This window comes from Falco peregrinus, chromosome 4 (genome assembly GCF_023634155.1).
Source record: "Falco peregrinus isolate bFalPer1 chromosome 4, bFalPer1.pri, whole genome shotgun sequence".
In the NCBI taxonomy this organism is placed as follows: domain Eukaryota; kingdom Metazoa; phylum Chordata; class Aves; order Falconiformes; family Falconidae; genus Falco; species Falco peregrinus.
In genome coordinates this window covers 7,774,040-7,792,641 of record NC_073724.1, presented here as the reverse complement: position 1 = coordinate 7,792,641, position 18,602 = coordinate 7,774,040, and the positions used below count along the sequence as shown (strand labels likewise).

At 45.0% G+C, this 18,602-nt stretch overlaps 1 protein-coding gene across 11 annotated transcripts in view; it reads left to right on the top strand.

The window, feature by feature from the left end:
* The window catches only part of MPZL1 (myelin protein zero like 1), a 39,989-nt gene extending 21,634 nt beyond the window's left edge, over positions 1-18,355 (top strand). For 2 of the 11 annotated variants that reach the window (XM_055801452.1, XM_005236059.4), the window contains 3 exons: positions 3,224-3,356; positions 6,695-6,800; positions 12,851-18,355. In XM_055801452.1, the coding sequence (XP_055657427.1) occupies positions 3,224-3,356; positions 6,695-6,800; positions 12,851-12,952 (341 nt within the window). In that variant the 3' untranslated portion in view covers positions 12,953-18,355. Of the gene's footprint in view, positions 1-3,223; positions 3,357-4,935; positions 5,010-5,246; positions 5,322-6,694 lie in introns of all 11 variants that reach the window. The other 9 variants (XR_008746766.1, XR_008746765.1, XR_008746768.1 and 6 more) reach the window with 9 other exon arrangements.
* Positions 18,356-18,602: the final 247 nt, after the last annotated feature.

The window sequence follows — 18,602 nt, the reverse complement described above, 5'->3', positions numbered from 1 at the left end:
GGGGGGTTTTGTTTTATTTTTTTCCCCAGTATGTATACATTTAATTGTTCTGAATCATGTCTGGTGTTGTGAACTGTTCAAAGCCACATACATACTTTACACATTTAAGTGTTCTCATAGACGCTTGGTTAGCCTTGAATTTTTTGGTTTAAACATTTAATAAGATCTGGATTGCCTTAACTGTTTAAAATTGCCAAGCCAACTCAGCTGATTTTCACTGCAGTATCTCCGTAGCGTTTGCACAAACAGCTCCATCGACTCTGTTGGAAGAATCCGACTGGCAGGAATGAGAAGCGAGTTTATTCTTTCATTAGGGCATCTGAATCTGGAAAGGGCTACTGTTCAAAGCCTAAGTGACAGAAATGTGTAGGGAATTCCAAGTCCTTACATTAGGCTGCCCCTGCTTGTAATAGGAAGCTGCTTAACATGGTGTTCAAGACAGCTTGTGTCATCTGGAGGTAGGCATCTTTGGTCTGAACTCTCCTGGGGGGAGAAATTAGAATTGCCCTATGAAAATCTTTATACTGAGCAGCAATGGAAAACTTTGGGGTTTTGCCTCTTTCATAAAACTGATACTAACACACTGAAGAAAAATGGAAATTGCTTTGAATTACGGTGGTATTTAATGAAAAGTTTTCTTTGAAAGGCTGGATTTTTGGCTTGTGTTAAGCTATTAAACTAGATGTTAGCTTTCAAAGCTGGTGTTTGGTTATGTAGCTGGGACTGTTAGTGAAGCCATTGGCTGCTCTGCAAGTACTTACGAGGAATTCATGTAAGTGTGGAATGCTGAAGAATATAAGAAAAACATGGTGGGGAGACAGTCTTCTGCTGAACTATGTGGTTGTAAAATGGTGCGAGCTTTTCTGTGGTCTGTTGGACCATGTTCTGAGAGGCACTAAAGCCAGACTCTAGATTCACGTGCAAGCGGTTGCCTATTTTTTTTTTTAATATGGTCTTAAAAACCTCTGTCAACAGAACATAACTGCTGTCCTTTACTCAAATTCAGCCAACCAAAAGACCCCACCTGAGTCAAAGAAATGGCAAAACTATCAGATTTTTGGTATCGGTCTTTCAGCAGACACTCTGCGCTATCGTTGTGGATTGCTGCTTACTTTCCTGCTCTAAGAAAGCGTCTGTGGGTTTTTTCTTGTGTAGAAGGCAACAGCTGCTCTGCTAACAGAAATGCATGTCTGTTTTGATCCTTTTGCAGTTATTCCTGCACTTGGAAAGGTGAACAAGCACAGCAGCTAGGGAACTACTGCTTCTTAATGCCCCCAAATAAATTTATCTTTGCATGGGCTCAAACGCAATCTCGCTCTTCATAACTGAAAAGTGTTATCATTTGTAGGACTCTCTTCCTTAATAACAGATGGATCTCTGGGATGCTGAAAGGTTCTGGAAAGAAAGGGTGCCTTCCTTTAAACTGTGGCACTCATGTCTTCATCTTAATTTCTTACTAAGACTCTGAATTACCATTTTGTTATGAACTGGCGTCTTAACACTGGAGAGCTAGGAAAGCTGCTGACGCGATATCCGGCCAAATGATGGTACTTGATGAGTGAAACAGCTAGAGTTCAGGTAGCCCTTCTCCTGAAAGTCACTGAACTCAGAGTGAACGCTATTAAATGTAAGCCCTCTTTTCTTAGTGTGATGCTTCAGGGTACTGTGACGTGCTGCTCCCTTCTAGGTAAGTATGTCAAAATGGGCTTGGTCTGTAGCCTGGCAAGTGTGCTGGGAATGCTCTGTCTAACCATGGCCTGTGGTTCTTGCTGGAACCAGTCCAGCAAAGGGTCATTAAGATGATTTAAGGGACTGGACTACCTTTCCTATGAGGACAATCTGAAGGAGCTGGGGTTGTCTAGCCTGCAAAAGAGAAGAATGGGGTTTGTGTTGCCTGCAAAAGAGAAGAAAGGCTCAGGGGGATTCTCCCATGAGGTGCTGGGGTACATCGGTAGGATTTAAAGGCTGAGCCAGGCTCTTCACTGGCACCTAGTGACAGGACAGGAGGCATTGGGCGTAAATTGAAACACGGGAAATTCTGCGTGAATATAAGAAAACCCATTTTTACTGTGGTTGAACACTGGAGTAGGTTTCCCAAATAGGTTATGGGGTCCCCTGTTCTTGGAGGCAGTCAAAACCAAACCAGACAGAGTATTGTGCAAACTGTGCTAGCTCACCCTGTTTGAGCATCGCGGTTGGACTAGACAATCTTGAGACGTCACTTCCAACCTCAACAATTCTGTGAGGATCTGATGCAGGTATCAGAGGAAGATTTTTCTAGATAAGGTGTTTTACAAGTGAATCAGCAGAAGATCCAACAGGTATTTGGTGCAAGTAGCTAGTGTAGCATGGAGTCTTGTAGGAAACCCTCTGGCCTGAGATTTTCCAAGTGTTAACCACAATTCTAGCGGAGAGGAGGGACTTTGTTTCTTGGGAACAAACTCTGTTGGGGAAAATCTGTAACGGTAGTCTGTGTATTCTTTATCTTGCAAGTCTTTTGTACTCGTTCTCTGATTGGCCTTTATTTCTGGCTGCTCTTTCTTGGCCTCCTCTCCCCCCAAATTATATCGGGGAAAACGTGAGTAAAGCAATACTGTGTTCCTGTAAGCACATTACTAGTATCATATAATGATCCTGGCTTAAGAAGGGAAAGAATAACTCCGTAAAAATGTATAGAGATGTATTCTGAGACATCAGAATTATGTATAAACACGCTTAAGGGTGATCATGAGTGGTGGCCAGGCTGCTGCTGCAGGCTACCCAGAGAACACCCTGCCTTCGGGGCCCTTCGTCGGTTAGCTGTGCGTTACATTTAAATCGACTCTCCACTCTCCAGCCTGCCTGCCTTTTCCTGTTGCCCTTGCTGGGAACTGCCAGATGAATGTAACATCCCTCTCCACGCCCCCCTCCCTTCAGATACAAAATAAGACAGGGTTGTCCTCATTGTCACTTGTGTTCCCTGACATGTGAAAATTCCTGGTTCAATATAAACTGTCTTCTGAAGGACGGTGACGCTCGGAACGCTCTTGGTGTGTGCTCTGTTCATGCCTTACGCTGCTGGCTGCCTGCTATCGCTACCACTTAGGCTGCATGTTGTAATTCCTGGATGTTACATTAGTGCCTTCTGCTCTAAATGAATCCAAGGTCAAGAGCGTTTGTGGTTTGCACTTCTGTTGATCAGGGAATGCAGAAGAGTTGAATGTTTTCTCCCTTCTCTCCCCAGACAGCCTGCCTGCGTTCCCCATTGCCATGGTGGCAGGGATAGTCATCGGTACGGTTACAGGTCTCTCACCGCTCATCTCTATTGTCGTGTGTCTTGTCATCAGAAAGAACAACTCTAAAAAACGATACTCTGGGTAAGAGATCTCCCTCCTCACCTGTGGATGGTGTGAGGAACATCAGCAGGATCAGAGGGAGGGCTTAGAGGGGGGTAGGAGTTGTTTCAGCCAAGCCTTGGCAATCATGGCTAGAGATAGGGTATGGCAGCGTGGAACACTGGTCATCTCCCCATAATGATTATCTTTGTACTGTGCTTGAAAAGATCTACTGACCATGAGTTGCACCTGAAAATCACTAAATGTTGGGGCTGATCCCCAGCCACAAGCATATATGCCCTAAGAATAATTAATCCAAGATCCCCTGGCTCTGGTCCGTTCCCCTTCCCTCCCCTCCAGCCCTGCTTCCCTCTACCGCTCCCAACCCCCGAAGGAAAAGTGCCACACATGCACTTTTAAGGAATGCTCTGTGTCGAGATTAAGACTGGATTTTTCAGTTACCAGTGTCTGGCTCCTGTGCCTGGAGTATACTTGCCAAAACCCCATTCATCACCACACTTCAAAGTAAGGAAGGAGTAGCCACTCTGCATCCATTCTCATTCACTGTCTGTTTTTTGTTAACTGTTACCATCCCTGCAAGGTTTTAACGTTCGGGTAACTCCAAAGTGAAGCACAGATCTTTTGAGTGGGCATATGAAAAAGCAACAAGAACTAACAAAGGCAGGCTTGAGTCCTGTGGTGCTGGAACTTGGTGCTGGTGGGAGAGGCGCTTCCTTTTTTTACTCCTCTCTAATTAGCTGGTCATTTGCTTCTATAAGAAAGAATGAAAATTATGTATGTAGTCTTAGAAACAAACCCCAAACTTAAAACTCTCTTCTGTTCTTTCCACAACAAATAATCCTGCTTCCTGCAGGTTCTTTGTGTTGCCTGTGGGATAAAAGATAATAACTCCAAGAATAAGCTTGTGGGGATTTCTAAATTAAACTTTGCCCTTCCCTTTTCCCAGTTGGAGAGCTTAGAGAAAGTGAGTTGGCTATTGACCAACGGTAAGGTTAAATACAGCAAAGGTGGCTCTGTGTGTGCTCAAAATCGTGTGGAAAGCCTGATTTTCCCCTTCTGCATGTGTCCTTCCCCTAAGAACTGAAAAGAAGCCTGCAATGTCATGCACCAGCAGTGTGCGTGAGGTGGTCCGCTTGCCTTGCTTCCTAGTGACCTGCTCTCCAGTGTCTTCCCGCTGAAGGACACGTGCTGGTGCTGAGCCTGGAGCAGTAGTTTATGCACTCTAATTTCTTGTAGTAGCTTTAACTACTCTCTTGGGAAGGTAATCTCTGAGGTTTAAATACTGCTTTCACTGACCATGCCAGCTCTGCATGACACGTAAAGAGAAACCAAGTGTGCTGTGACCCCCTCCAAACTTATGGACTGTCTTCTACATGATGCTAACCCAGTGTGTGGTGGTGGCGGTGGTGGTGAGATGCACTTACTCTTAGATAACCATTCTGCCTTGAACCGAGGTGGGCTGGGGCATTGCGCGGCGTCTGGAACCCCTGCATGGCCACAGTCTCCATTCATGCTCTGACTTTGGTGTTTTTTGTGTTTTTTTTTTCTTTCTGCCTTGGTGTGCTGGGATCGGATCCTGCTTACCTTCCTCTCCTTACAGAGATCCTGATATAGACGCCAGATTGGGAATGTAACAGGGCTGGGTCTTCTCTTCCAGTCCCACTAGACACCATGGTAACTAATCAAGTTGGTGGTTGCTGTTAATACCTCTGTGTGTGTGTGCACATTTCCTCTTCCTTTGCTGACTAACCAGCTAGCTCTCTACTAACATAACTTCACTGTAATTTGTGCTGGAATCTGTTGGCAAAGGGATGATGCATTTCACTGGGCGCTTGGGTTTCATTGTCTCGTGTCTGACTGGGGTGGAATTGCTGCTCATTGCAGATGGTGTCCCTCCATTTCTCCCAACAGTGAACTTGCCAGTGCATTGACTAAAGCACAGGAAATTCAGAGCCCTCTCTGTGTCAAAATAAAAGTAAATTCCCCGTAAGTGTTCCTCTGGCTCAGACAGCTCGGGTGTTTGAGAACTTGCAGTGATCTAAGTGCATTAGTTGCTTAAACCTGAATTACAACTTTTAGTGTAGCTTGGAGGAGTTTTGTGAATAAAGCAAACAATTCATGATCACGTCATTTGGTAACAGAAGGGCTGCTTTGTCTCTGAGACAGTAGAAGCTCCTTGCCGTGATGGCTGGAGCAGTATTTTTATTTTTTTTCTTACTGCTGCATGTATGAGGAGCTAAGGAGCTATGGTTAGACTTACCACAGGATAAAAAAAGATTGCCCTGTGAGCAGGTGATCTGCTTAATGTCACTGTCCTCATTTGTTTGTTTCTATACTTGCTTTGTACACTATCTGTCTACAAAGGTTGGGGGAAAAGGATGCCCAGTGGTCGGAGGGTTGTGGTAGCAAAGGGAACGCCTGTGTCTGCTGTCAGGGAGGTGGCTAGTTTACTTTCTTGAGTGCTTGGGTACCAGGGGGTGGTGAGGGGGGGGGTGGGTGGGTGGGAGTGTGTGTGTTGACCTGGCATTCACAGATCCATCACTGCAGTGCCCAGAAACTACTAACTATGTTTAAGGGCATTTGCTCATATACTTGGTTCTGTGGTGTTCATTTCCGTGTCTGTCACAGGCTTGTTTTCTTTTCAGTCCTGCTTTAAGCAGATGGAAAGAAGCAAACAGAGAGTAAAAATTGGCAACCTTCTTTTAGGGGTGTTGGTTCTCACCACAAGACAGTTTTCTTGTTTGAAAACCAAGATTTGCCTGATTAGATATTCAAGTAGCTATATCAGGGCACGTAGCTGGAACGTCATGTGTGACTCAAAGTAATTGCTCCAGAGACTCGTGTCTCTTGTGGGTGGGCAGAATTATTTTGGGATCGTAGCCTAAACAAAAGCAAGGGAACTAATGTGGAGTTTGGTAGGAAGTGCCTTCCTGGTATGGAGAGCTGGTGGCTCTTCCAAGTGTTTGCTTTAACTGTTGCCTCCACGGCTGGGACTGTGTACCTTGTAGTTAGAAGATAATTGCTGCTGTTCACCCCTGTTAACCGAGTCTGAAGCTTCAGTGAAGGAACCACACGTGGCTTTAGACAGGTTGGGTTGAATGGGAATATCTAGGGACAGGGATTTTGGAGGAGCTGCTGTCCTATGTTAATAGTTGTTCCTTCATGTTGCTTACCAGTGAGACTCTGGGTATGTGTTTTATTTCAGAATCCATTGTGTTCATTTTTACTTTGGCATAATCTGCCACATTCATCTTGCCATCACTCGTTTTTTTTTTTTTTTGTTTTTGTTCTTTTTTTTTTTTTTTTCCTTTGTGCCTCTTGAACATTGTCGTGCAAACTCTGCTCTGCCACCTCGTCAGCTGCAGTACATCTGAGAGCTTGATGTCACCGGTTAAGCAGGCTCCGCAGAAGTCGCCCTCCGACACAGAGGGTCTGGTAAACAGCGTGCCCGCCAGATCACACCAGGTAAACTGCTTCCTGCTGCTTCCCGAAGCAGGATCCTCCCAGAGTGTTGGGGATATGGTATGGAAAAGATAAAGGCAGGGTGGGACACGTGAATTAGGTTCTGTCTGTTGAGGTGATGAGGGCGGGGGGGTAAAAGTGTGCTCTTCCAACAAGGGGTGGCCAGTAAGCTGGGGCTGGTGAGCTCTGCCGCAGAAGACTTAGTGCAATTGAAAGAATAGCATCTTGGTGGTGGTGAGATGCAAGTTCTTATGCCCTTGTTGTACTAATGTATAAAAAAAGATGGTTGTGATCTTGTGCGTTAACACACACAAGTGGTAGCGAAGCGCGAGCCTGGCAAGGATGAGCAGTGGACAGTGGGTAGCTGTTTAATGTAGAGACATTATCTACTAGATGCGTATTCCCCCCCATAAAGCTGCCTGATGTGTTCTAGGATGGTAACGGGAAGGAATTCTACTTAGTCTCTCATCACTGCGAAGGGTCATCCTCTGTGTGGTGTGCTTCCACCACGCGGAAAGGCGCCAGCGCGATGCAGACGCTGACAGTGATGATCACCTTCGAGATGGCTCGTGCTGCTGAGAGCTCTCCTCTGCTGAGCCACCCAGCTTCTGGCTGCGGGCTTCAAATTGCCCCACTTTGTCTTGTGCTTGCTGCTGTTGGCAAAGTTCTGCTGACTTGGAAGGAGAAGGGTGGCTCTTGTCCAGACTTAGCATCCCATGGGAAATGAGTCAGAGGGGAGAGAGCATGAGTCAGGCAGTTCTACCCAATACACGGTTACCTGTTAACAGTGCACAGGATTTCCTTATTTTTGCAAGCTGTTTCTTACCTCTTGATTTGTTTATTCCCGGCAATTTTCCTTGGAGCTAAGGATCCTGAGTGAGTTTAAGTCCGAAGTGGAGTCTTTCTTAATTAGCCACCTTTTAGTGAGCGGCTGCAGAGTAGTGTGTGAACTGATGGGTTTCTAAAATAGAGTTAATACCTGGTTTCTTAATTTTTCCTGACAAATAATGGAGATGTGTGTTAATGTTTTAACGCTACAGGAAAAAAAATACAGTGCTAACAGCGAGCTGGATAAAGTCCAAGTCCCTACTCTGATGGGCTTCCAGACTGGTTTGGAAATGCATCTTGTTCTTGGCAGGTGCAATATTTCCAGAATTTTAGCACATAGGCCCACAAAGCTACCTACTGACTTCAGAGAACGGTTGTTCTCTGAACATAAAGGCCATTTACTCCTGCTGTAAGATTTAAAAATAGTTCAGGTTTTGACTGGAGTGGGTCTAGTAGCAGAAGGCTGCCTTTAAGGCTTAGATAAAGCTTGTCTTTTCTAATTCGTGCGAGGGGCTTCTAGAATGGGTGAACGAGACAGGTGATTCCTGCCTCTCCCCACACACCACCCCCCCCCCCAAAAAAAAAAGGAGGGGGGGAATAAAAGAAAAAAAGGAAAAAACTTAAGTGTGGGATGTATGTTGCAGTAGCTGTTGGAGTCAACAAGCTGCATAGAGGGAGGGTTTTGCTGTTCTGCACCTACATCTTGAAAGCAAAAATACTTTTTATCTTCTCTGTAACGTTTTGGTGTGAAAATTTGCTGTGTCTTCACCCCTCTGTGTCGCCAGTGTTCTGGGTCTTAGTGTACTAGAAGGAACATGTTAGAGTAGATCTAAACTTTGTAAAGATAACTCAGAATCAGCGTGCTTTTGCCCTTCTGTAGTCACTCCAGCCTGCTTACTCCTTGTCAGAGTCGTCCGGGGTCTTCCTGCAGCTAAGTTCCTAAAGGAAAACCCAAAGTGTGAATACTCCTGACCACAAAGGAAAAACATGGCAAGTGGCTTGAGTTTTGTTCAAGTTTTAGTTTCGTTTTTTAGGTTTTCAATCTCTTTTGTTAGGCAAAGAGAGCTTTCTCTGGATTTTCCTTTCTTGGCAAACGTTCGCAGTAGCAAGCGGTTCCCCTACCTTCTGTTGAGCATTTGCCCCGTCTTTACAGACCAGCAAGTAAACATACTTTCTTTTCTTTAAAAAGATCTACAGTAAAATCAGGGTAGATCAGATTGTGAACAGGTTGTTTAAATTGGTGAGGAAACTAAATTTCAATAGATCACATTTCTGTTTTTAACTTCTAGACATTGTTGTGTTTTTCTTTTTTAAAAAAAGGGTGAGATCAACATGCAAATTAACATATTTGAAATGAGGCATCGCATGTAAGCAAAAGCTGGTCGGTGTTTCCTGGTAACCAAGAAATCAGTTGCAGTATTCAAGCTTTTGAGCTGTTGTGTAGGTGATACTCAGATTCCTAGCAGGTGCCAGAAGCTGTTGCTGGCTGCTGGCAGGTTCAGGCACGCTGGTCTGGCTTTGCCGGGCAGTTTTAGACCGGTGGTTCACAGTCAGTGCTGCGGTCAGACCGTGAAGCCTGTGGAGTTCCTTGTAGCCTCTTAGTAGGATATGTAGGAAGCGACTAAACGCTTTGTGCTTCACTGGTGGAGAAGAACTGTGAATACAAACACACAGCCCCTGCCTCTGTCAGTTAAAAACAGAGATAGAGGCGTTTACTCGCAATGAGTGGCATTTAAATTAAATGTATTAAATTAAGCTTATTCATTTTGTTACTTATGCATCAGTTTGAGGGTCAGCGGGCAGGTGTTTGGGCAACCACTTCCCAGCTGAAAGTGCACCTGAGCCTGCCTGCTCTTCCTTTGTGGTTTGGGTGAGAGTTTATCAAGCGTGGACCTGGCTTTCTGGAGTGCCTCGGAGTGCTGGAAGTGTGCATCTCTGATTCTCTGAATGTTCAGCTGGTTGATTCAACTCCACTTGTTCTCGCTGTGTCTTCCCTCTCAGCAGGTATGTTCTGTCCTGTCAAATGTCAGTGTGGTGTTTCTTCTCCATGCCATCGTTCTGTCGGGACCCTTATTCTACCATGACTTATTTGGATGAGTGAGAAAAGCATTGCCAGCGAAGGCCAGAATTGTGTGTGTTTCCCACATGGATGTCCTTGTTTAGCTAGTAATCTGGTTGCAGCAGGCAAACCGGAGGGCAGGTGTGTGTTGTCCCCAGATTCGCTAACTCCAAGGTGGCTGTCGTTTGTCTGTGTGCTGAGTATTCATTTCTGGGCAGGCTGAAGGACCACTGATCTTACAGTGTGACCTCTGTAGCAGTGCATTTCTGATGTACAGAGCAGCATGGTACAGAGATTCTAAGCAGGTAGCTGTGTCGGCGTAGAAGCGGGGAGCACTAAAGTCGAGTTAACTTATGTGCAGACCTCTGGCTTTGCTCATTCTGGTTTACGACGTACCAGAACAGGCTATGTTCAAGCTCTGTTCCAGGCTTTGAACTGGACCCCTAAGGAAGAGCAGTTCACGGTGCCAGAAATCTTGATTTAAATTTCAGATAAATTTCCTGGACCTGGACTCTGTGATAGTTGCAATATCTTTCAGAATCTAAAAAAATCTGAAAATACTGTAGAACACTGTTAGACCATGATGGTCTAACTTTGTAATTCCTTTTTCTTTGCTGTAACTTGCAGTTTGTGACTCTGCTGATAAACCCTTAGCAAGGTGTTGGTACACGTGCTACTCTTCTTTTCCTTTCAGTTCTTAATGGAAAGCACACAAGGCTTAGGTGATGGATGCTGGGTTTTATACGGCAGTGCTGGTCTGTCTCCTGGTTCTGAAGAGTCAGGATGAGCTTATGTGGGATTAGGGGAAAGCTCGGAATTGGTTTTTTGAAGCTTTTATTTGTCAGAGAAGGGTCTTTACAAAGATTCAGGTCACTGGAGATACCAAGTGCAGGGAAAAAAATGGCCCTGATGCTGATTAGAATCAGCTAGAAATTCAGCTGGCAGCAAATGAAATAGATGGCGCATTGTAATAAATCCTTGGTCCTCCTTTTCTCTGTGTCAGCTAATCTGCCAGTTATTTAGGTGATGGTGGACACACTGGGACAATGATAGCTTGGTTCGGATCAGGCGATCACACCAGTCAGTCTCTCCACCACCACCTAACATGCTGGTTGCAGTAGAATGACTGTATTTAACTTGGCAATAGATTAGAATAGTGATAACTGATCCTGAGTGAACTCCTGTGGTAGGAAATTTCACTTCAACAAAACTTGAAATGTCATAGTAAGTACTTCATGCAGCTGTAGATTAATTTTTTTTATTATTAAACTGATAGGAAGTGCTCTCGAGCTGAATTTATCATTCCCTTGACCTATGGCCTCAGGTAGGTGAGACTTCCAAAATTGCTTATAAATAAACCTTAGGGTCACTTTGCCTTGAAGTTTATATAGACACTCACTCTAATTGTAATTAGTAATGTAATCCTGATACAGTATTGGAGACCAGAACAACATGAGTGGCAACAGTGGAAAAAGAAGAAGAAGTAGGAAAAAAAAAAAAAGGTGGCTCTAATGAGACTTGAAATCCAGAATTTTCTAAGACATCAGTGTCTCTTTTGAGCATTTTCTCAGTCTGTTATTTGTATTTATATAATATAATTGTATTTATGTATTTATATAATATATTTATATTTAGCGTTTTATATCTGCTGGCAAGTTTTCATCTTTCTGTCCATCTCCCTCTGCTTTTTATCACTTGGCAAATACTTGACCCGGAAGGGAAAAAAAAATGGATTTAAACTACTTCTGGAAGAGAACAAGGTATTTATCAGGTGCAGGCTTTGCCATTGTGTTGGGGGGGAAAACAACTGTGCAGAACTGTACCTATGGTCCTTCAAGGACTTAATTTTCCGTATGGAATGTCTCTTTTCATCTCTGGCCCCTAATTGCTTTGGAAGGTAGATGGAAGGATTTCTGGGTCAGTTCCATAGAGATGTTTTCTAATTTGGCAGGATACCAAAAAGGTACTGGGGAGAAGGGGGTAGGAGAAATGCCTGTGAAGGCTACTTCTCCCTGGGACATGAGAGTGGCAGAGACAGAGTTAAATGGATGAAATGGTTTTGAAGCAAAGATCGCTAAATAAAGCTGCAACCAAAGGAAAAGATCTCTGCTTGTAATTTCCCCCCTCCACCTGCAGACAGGACAGTTCCTTTCCCTCCTGCCTGGGGGATGTATATGGGATATAAATGGGGGTGCGTCCTCTCTGCTGAGGTCACCTGGTGGGTGGTCACAGCCTTCTGCTCTGCACTTATGTCGGCAGGGGCATGCAGAACGGGAGCTGCAGCTCAGACCTTTCCATAAAGGTCCCACCTGTCTTGTTGGGTACCTGCTCCTTATAGGCTACGGTCCTGTCCTCAGCCCATCTCGAATGGCTGCAGTTTGCTTTCCTGGGGGCTGCGTGTTGGAGGACGTGGTGTTTTGGGAAGGTGCTGGCATGTTTGCGTGCTCTGCTGAAAGATGGTGCTGTAACGTCCTCCACACTGCACCCCAGCACACAGGACGAAAGCGTGTGGCCGTGCTTGCCCAGTGTGTCTGTGGAGGTGCTGGCTGCCTGGGGTGGCTTCCAAGTCAGGTAAGAATTCTGCATTACCGCACCATTTCAGTGTTGTCTGGCTCGCTGCTGTGTCAGTATCGATCCCGTCGCTTGCTGGGGCGGTGACTGGTGTCGTGAGGTGGCGGCAGGTTTGTTCTCTCCCTCGTTATCCGTGTGGTGCAGCTGTGGTGGGGTCTACAGGGCCTGAGTGGCAGTATGGGAAGTTTACTTCCCATATTAATAAGATAAATCTGTAGCACAGTTCTTGAAAAATATTCAGTCTGGCATGCACCTGCCTAAGCCGTGTATCTTCGCTGCAGAGCGTGTAAGAATTGCTGCCGTTCAGAACAGAGGAGCCCAGATTTTGCTTTTTGTGAGCAGCGATCAGCCGTACCAGTGTTGAAGGGAGGCAGTGGTGCTGCTTGGCATGGTCCTGACAGGAGAAAGGTGGCAGAGTAGAGCTCATGTGTGGGTGAGGGGTTCATTCCACCTGCTTCCAAGTGCCCTTTAGCAGTCATAAAAGCTCTGTGGTCTTGCTTTAGCTTTGGTCTTGCTGCAGCCCCGGCGGAAGCAAGGGGCGAGATGACCTCTTCTGAAAAATACTGATTGTGCTTTTTTTTTATTCTGTTCCCAGGGCCCAGTCATTTACGCGCAGTTAGATCACTCCGGAGGACAGCACAGCGACAAGATTAACAAGTCAGAGTCTGTGGTCTATGCTGATATTCGGAAGAACTGAGATGAGAACCTAAGCTATCCAAAGGAAAACACACGTTCAGACTGGAATTGCTTGAACAAGATTTGACCCAGAGAACTCACATGTGGCCTTTGATGCCTAGGCTAGGACCAATGCATGTGCATACAGAGGGAAAGATATATATGTATTGTGTGTAAATAGTCTATTTAATCGTACAGAAGTGAGACCAATGTTGCATGTTGAAATGCGGTAAGAATTTTGCTTATAAATTGCCAATATTCTTTTTTGTATCTTGTGTGACGAGAGAGAAAGTGAAAACTCGCATCACAATTTTAAAATATTTTTATCTTGATTATTAATGGAGAAACTGGAAGATGCCTGAAGATTCTAGATTGACCTGGAGATTCTTTTTTTTTTTTCTTTTTCTGCTCATAGGGCCTGATTTCTTTTGTTGAGGTGAGCATAAAGAAGACACCTTCTTTATATTCACAGGGTTCTTTATGTATACAGGGTATTCATCTTTCCTCGGTTGGATTCTCAGTACAAGCTGCTTTCTCATATAAACTAGACACGCTCACTTGGTCTTGTAAGCCAGATTGTGACTCCTAGCTGTCCGAAATGTTTGTCTTAGCAGTGTAAGTGAAGGAAATGTTTAGGCCTACCTGACCCGTGTAACACACGTCACAGAACAGTTTACTTCTATATTGAGCCTGTTTGTTCAAGCTCAGCCCTTTAAAGGTGCAGGGATAGTTTGGGGCTAATGAATTTTGTGAAATGGTAGTTTACCTGTGAAAAACTTAAGAGCTAGTGAGTTAAAGGGATAGGAAGCTATAGCTGTAGGTGTTTGCCTCAGACTCTCTTGAACCTTTCAGTGAAATGTTTCTTCATTGAAGCTCTGTCATTTCATATAAGCATGAAAAAGGGCTCTCAGAGATCTGGAAGCTGTGGTATTCCCTCACCTCTCTCCCCTGGCTCCATTATACCACTGTCACTTCCTTTAGAGATGCTTTATCTGTTCTTAAAAGCCTGTAGTGGAGGCTGAATGACCTCTGGAGGAAATCTGCGGCTACACTCTTTGTTGTTTTTTTTTGATGTGTGGATTTTTTGTGTAACCTATATTTGCACAGAGGATGTGGAGGACAGTTTATTTCCTTCCTCTCTGCAAGTCTCCTACTTGAATATAATTTCCCAGCTTATTGTTTCTAGATTAAACTCTTCATAGATAGTTAAGGATCTCCCATCGTTGTCTTCTGCCGAGAGGATCTTTCTTTAGCTGACCCATTTGTATCCTGAAATGTGATGCTCAAACCCAGAAGTGGCATTCCAGCCGAGGTCTTCTCAGAGTAGCATATAGTAGAAGGATTTCTTTTTTGTACATCCTAATGGGGTGTTGTTTTTTTGTAGCAGCAAGTAATTTTCAGCTTGTTCTACCATAACCCCTTCTTCCTGGTTCTTACCCATTTCCTAGTTCAGTCTGTTTCACAGAATCGGTCACAGAATGGTTGAGGTTGGATGGGACCTCTGGAGATCATCTAGTCCAACCCCCCCTCCTCAAGCGGGGTCAGCCAGAGCAGGCTGCCCAGCAGCTGTGCCCAGCTGGGTTTTGAGTACCTCCACGGACGGAAACTCTACAACGTCTCTGGGCAACCTGTTCCCCTGTTTGATCACTTAGAGCGATCAAACAGTAAAAAAAGGTGCTTCCTTGTGTTCAGATGGAATTTAGTTTTTTTAAATTTCTGTCCTCCATTGCCTCTTGCCCCACCAGTGAGCACTACTGACAAGAGTAGTGCTCTTTGTTCCCTCCCGTTGAGTATTTATACCCATTGATATGGTCCCTCCCGAGCCTGCTTTTCTTCAGGCCGAACAGTCCCAGCTCTCTCAGCCTTTGCTCACACGAAAGATGTTGCAGTTCATCATCTTCGTGACCCTGCACTGGGCTTGCTCCAGTAGCTCCATAGCTTTCCTGTACTGGAGAGCCCAGACTGGACACAGTACTGCAGGTGCGGCCTCACCAGTGCTGAATAAAGGGGAAGGCTCGCCTCCCTTGGCTTGCTGTCAGTCCTTTGCCTAATGCAGCCCAGGATACCATTTGCCGCCTTTGCTGCAGGTGTACGCTGCTGGCTCACGTTCAACCTGGTGTCCACCAGGACGCCCACAGCGCCTTTTCCACAAAGCTGCTTTCCTGCTGGGCGGCTCCCAGCACGTACATGGGGTTGTTCCTCCCCAGGCGTGGGCCTTTACACTTCTTGAATTTCACAAAATTCGTCTTAGCCCAATTCTCCGGCCTGTACAGGTCCTTTGGAGCGGCAGCACAACCATCTGGTGTGCCAGCATCTCCTGCCGGTTTCGTATTGTCTGCACATTTGCCTCTGCTGAAATTCTGTTAGGGCTTTTTAAGACCTCAGTTTCAATTTGTCAGTTGAAAACTTGGTTGGAATTCTCTGCCTGTCCCTCAGTGAGCTTGGAACACGCTTAGCTCGATAGTTGTAAACTTAAGTCGACATTCAACTGTAACATCAAGTAAATGAAAAGTAGTTTTAGGCCCATGGCAGACCCTTTCAGAACCACATAGGATAATCCTTTAATTAAGACAGTGCAACTTTAATAACTATTTTGTGTACAGTGGGTTCCCCCCCGGCCCCCCCACGAAAGCTGGGTGTGCCAACACCATGTTCTTCCGTCAGGGTCGGACCTCACTGGTTTCCTGACACCACCTGCCTTTGTTGGAAGCCTCGCTGAGGTCAGGATGAATGGTGCTGCTGCTGCTTCCCTTATCTGCCAGGCTGCTACTGCCCAACATTTGTTTTACACTTAGTAAGAAACAAACACTTTTGAGGTGGTTGATGGAGAAACTCAGTTTTGATCTGCCCGTGTTCATCCCTGTGCGTCACTGTCTTTCTCCCCAGATGTTTTAGAGAAAGAAGGAGAAATGTGATGAACAGAGCGATCAAAAACTTGCTGCTATGGGAAGATAGGGCTGTCCTAGGCTCTGAAGTCTGCTACTAATGTTTGTTTCTTTTCCTACTGGAATATACTGGAGAATCTGAGCACAATCCTGATCTGGTGCTAAGAAACTAAGAAACCTGCTGATTCGGTGCTAACTTCAAGGAACCTGCTGACTTTAGGAAACATGCTGATCTGCTGATCTGGTGCTAACTTCAAGGAACCCACTGGCTTTAGGAAACGTGCCGATCTAGTGAACTGGTGCTAACTTCAGGAGACATCCTGATCTGGCTGGTGCTAACTAACCTGAGGAAACATCTTTCTTTGCTTTTGTTTAGCTGCAGGTATGTTCGGATTGCCTGTACCGAGGAGGCTCCTTGCAGGGCTGCTTGGATCCTCTTTGTGAAGGCAGAATGAACTTGGAAGTGTTTTTTTGAAATGCTGAATATCTTTTTAGAAAGAAACAAACATCCCCGCAGGAATAACAGAAATCAGTCTGAATCCCTCCCCAGTGCAAAAGCTATTGAATTTTTTTTTTTTTTTTTTTCATGGACATGTGAACAATGTAGCTGTTGAATAACTTTACTCTGGTTGAAGTCAAAAGAACTTGAGGCAATGTGAGGCAACATTTGTGAACTTTCTGTCCCTCAGGTTATCTTGGCTGGTTTCACCAGGCGATAACATGTGCTGATGAAAGGGACTGGTGCGATGTTGGCTTACTTAGTAAAGTCTCAGGAGACAGGACTTCTGCTTCCTTGATGGGTGGCAGGTGGAGATTAAAGCCAGACAAGGTCATCATATCCTGACGTTATGGTGACCAGGTTAACTGCTCTACGGCTGTTCTCTTCATTCTCCGACGCTGTTCTTTGCAGGTGGAAAGGAGCAGCTTGGCCTTTGAGGAGCACTAAGTGTGTTGTCCTGTCGTAGTACTTTTTCAGGGCCACCTATTTTGAGAAGAAGTGCTGCGTGGCAGGCTTACTGCAGCAGAGCTGAGGAGCAGGCAGCCTCTCCAGGCAGTAGCAAATGACCAAAACTGTACACGGGCCATCGCTCTCGGATGGCAGAGCTGGGGAAGGTGTGTGTGATGTTGAAAGGCTTGAAGTGGATTCTCTTTTATTCACCATGCAAACAAAACTGGGATCAGTCTGAAAGCCATTTCTGAGCTGAGGGGGATGGGAAAAAGGTATTTTATGAGTAAAAGCCATGTTTTGTGGGAATGCCGGATGGCCAGCCTGGGCTGTGGCAGCTAAGCCAGCTGGCACCCCTAGGGCCAGGGCATCGGTCACCTTCCCTGTTAACAGAACTGCCAAGTCGAGAAGTTTTGGCTTTTTACTAACAGTGCATATATTCTTCCTTCGTTTTGATTAACAGAAATGAATTTTGAGAAGAGGATTACAAATAATTATAAAGTATCGATCTGAGTAAATTGGTAGCTGTACTCAGTACATCAAATCTCAGTTGCCCCTTTTGACTTCAGCAGTTGTTCAGAGAGGGAGGTGGTTGGCATGTTCGTGAAATGGCAGTAAGAGCTATTACAGGGTGGCACATATGTCCCTGTAACTAATTGAATGATTTCTCATTTATAACCAGAGACCTGTAGGGTTTTGTTTTCTCTCAAAGCTTTAGTGATATTTTGTGACTAGAAGAGCTGGAATTAGGTTTTTAATTTTTTTAACCTGTGAGAACTGTTTAGGTAACCATCTGTCTTGTAACTGCAGTAAATGTCTATATGTGACTTGGAAGCTGCATTGCCTTAGAGTAAATTCATTGAGGTCAAGCGTGGGCTGTTTGATTTATAACCAAAACACCTTCACTCTGTATTGAAATCTTGTCTTGGAAATTTACATTATTAATGTGTCTACCTAGGACCTCAAATACAAAATGTTCTTATTGTATAGTAGGTGATGGGAATATTTTCTCTTTAAAACCATCGAAGCTGAGAAGGTGGGTAAGGCTTCTGGGCTGTGGCCGCACCCCTGCAGCACTAGTATTTAGGTAGTTTTTATACGGGAGACTACAAAATCATATTAACTATGCTCAGCAATTATACTCCTCTTAAGGCTTCTCTTTCCCTTCTCTTCACTGCCCTACAGCTAATAAGCCCTTTCAGTTAACGGTATTTTTGCACTCTTAAAATGTAAGTTCAATGCCTTCAGAGATCGATGTGTGCTGTGCAATCTTTTCTGCCTCCCTGCGACGCCAGCTGGTTTTATGTGGTAAATGTAGTCGGAACGATGGACTGGGTACTGCTCTTTTGTAAACCTCAGTCTCGGAGGTACGCAAGAGAGCAAACACTTGTAAGACAGGTGTATAATCTGTGTGAGGGAGCTAGATATGCATTGCATGGCCTGACTACGTGAAGAGCCAGTGTACCAACTGTTACTGCTTTTGCTTTTACAGACTCATCTGGAAACAGTTATCTTGGATATTTTTTCTTGAATGGACTTTCATGTTTTCTATTGTAATCTTGTGAATATTTTAATACACTCCCCCACCCCCTCACACTGGTTTGCTGGATGCGTCTTATCTGAGGAGGGACTGGGAAGGGAGGGGGACTGAAATGCACCACTGCGCTCTCTCTGGCAGTATTCTTCAGTCACTGCAGTCTGTCAGCTCGGTGAACGCCACAGATGGAGAGTTCCCTGTTCGAATTGATGCCCTGTAGTACCACTTCGGCTCAGAGAACTAAGAAACAAGAGCGAAACTGTAGCAGAATACATATAGGAGAGAAACAGCTTCATGGCAGGAG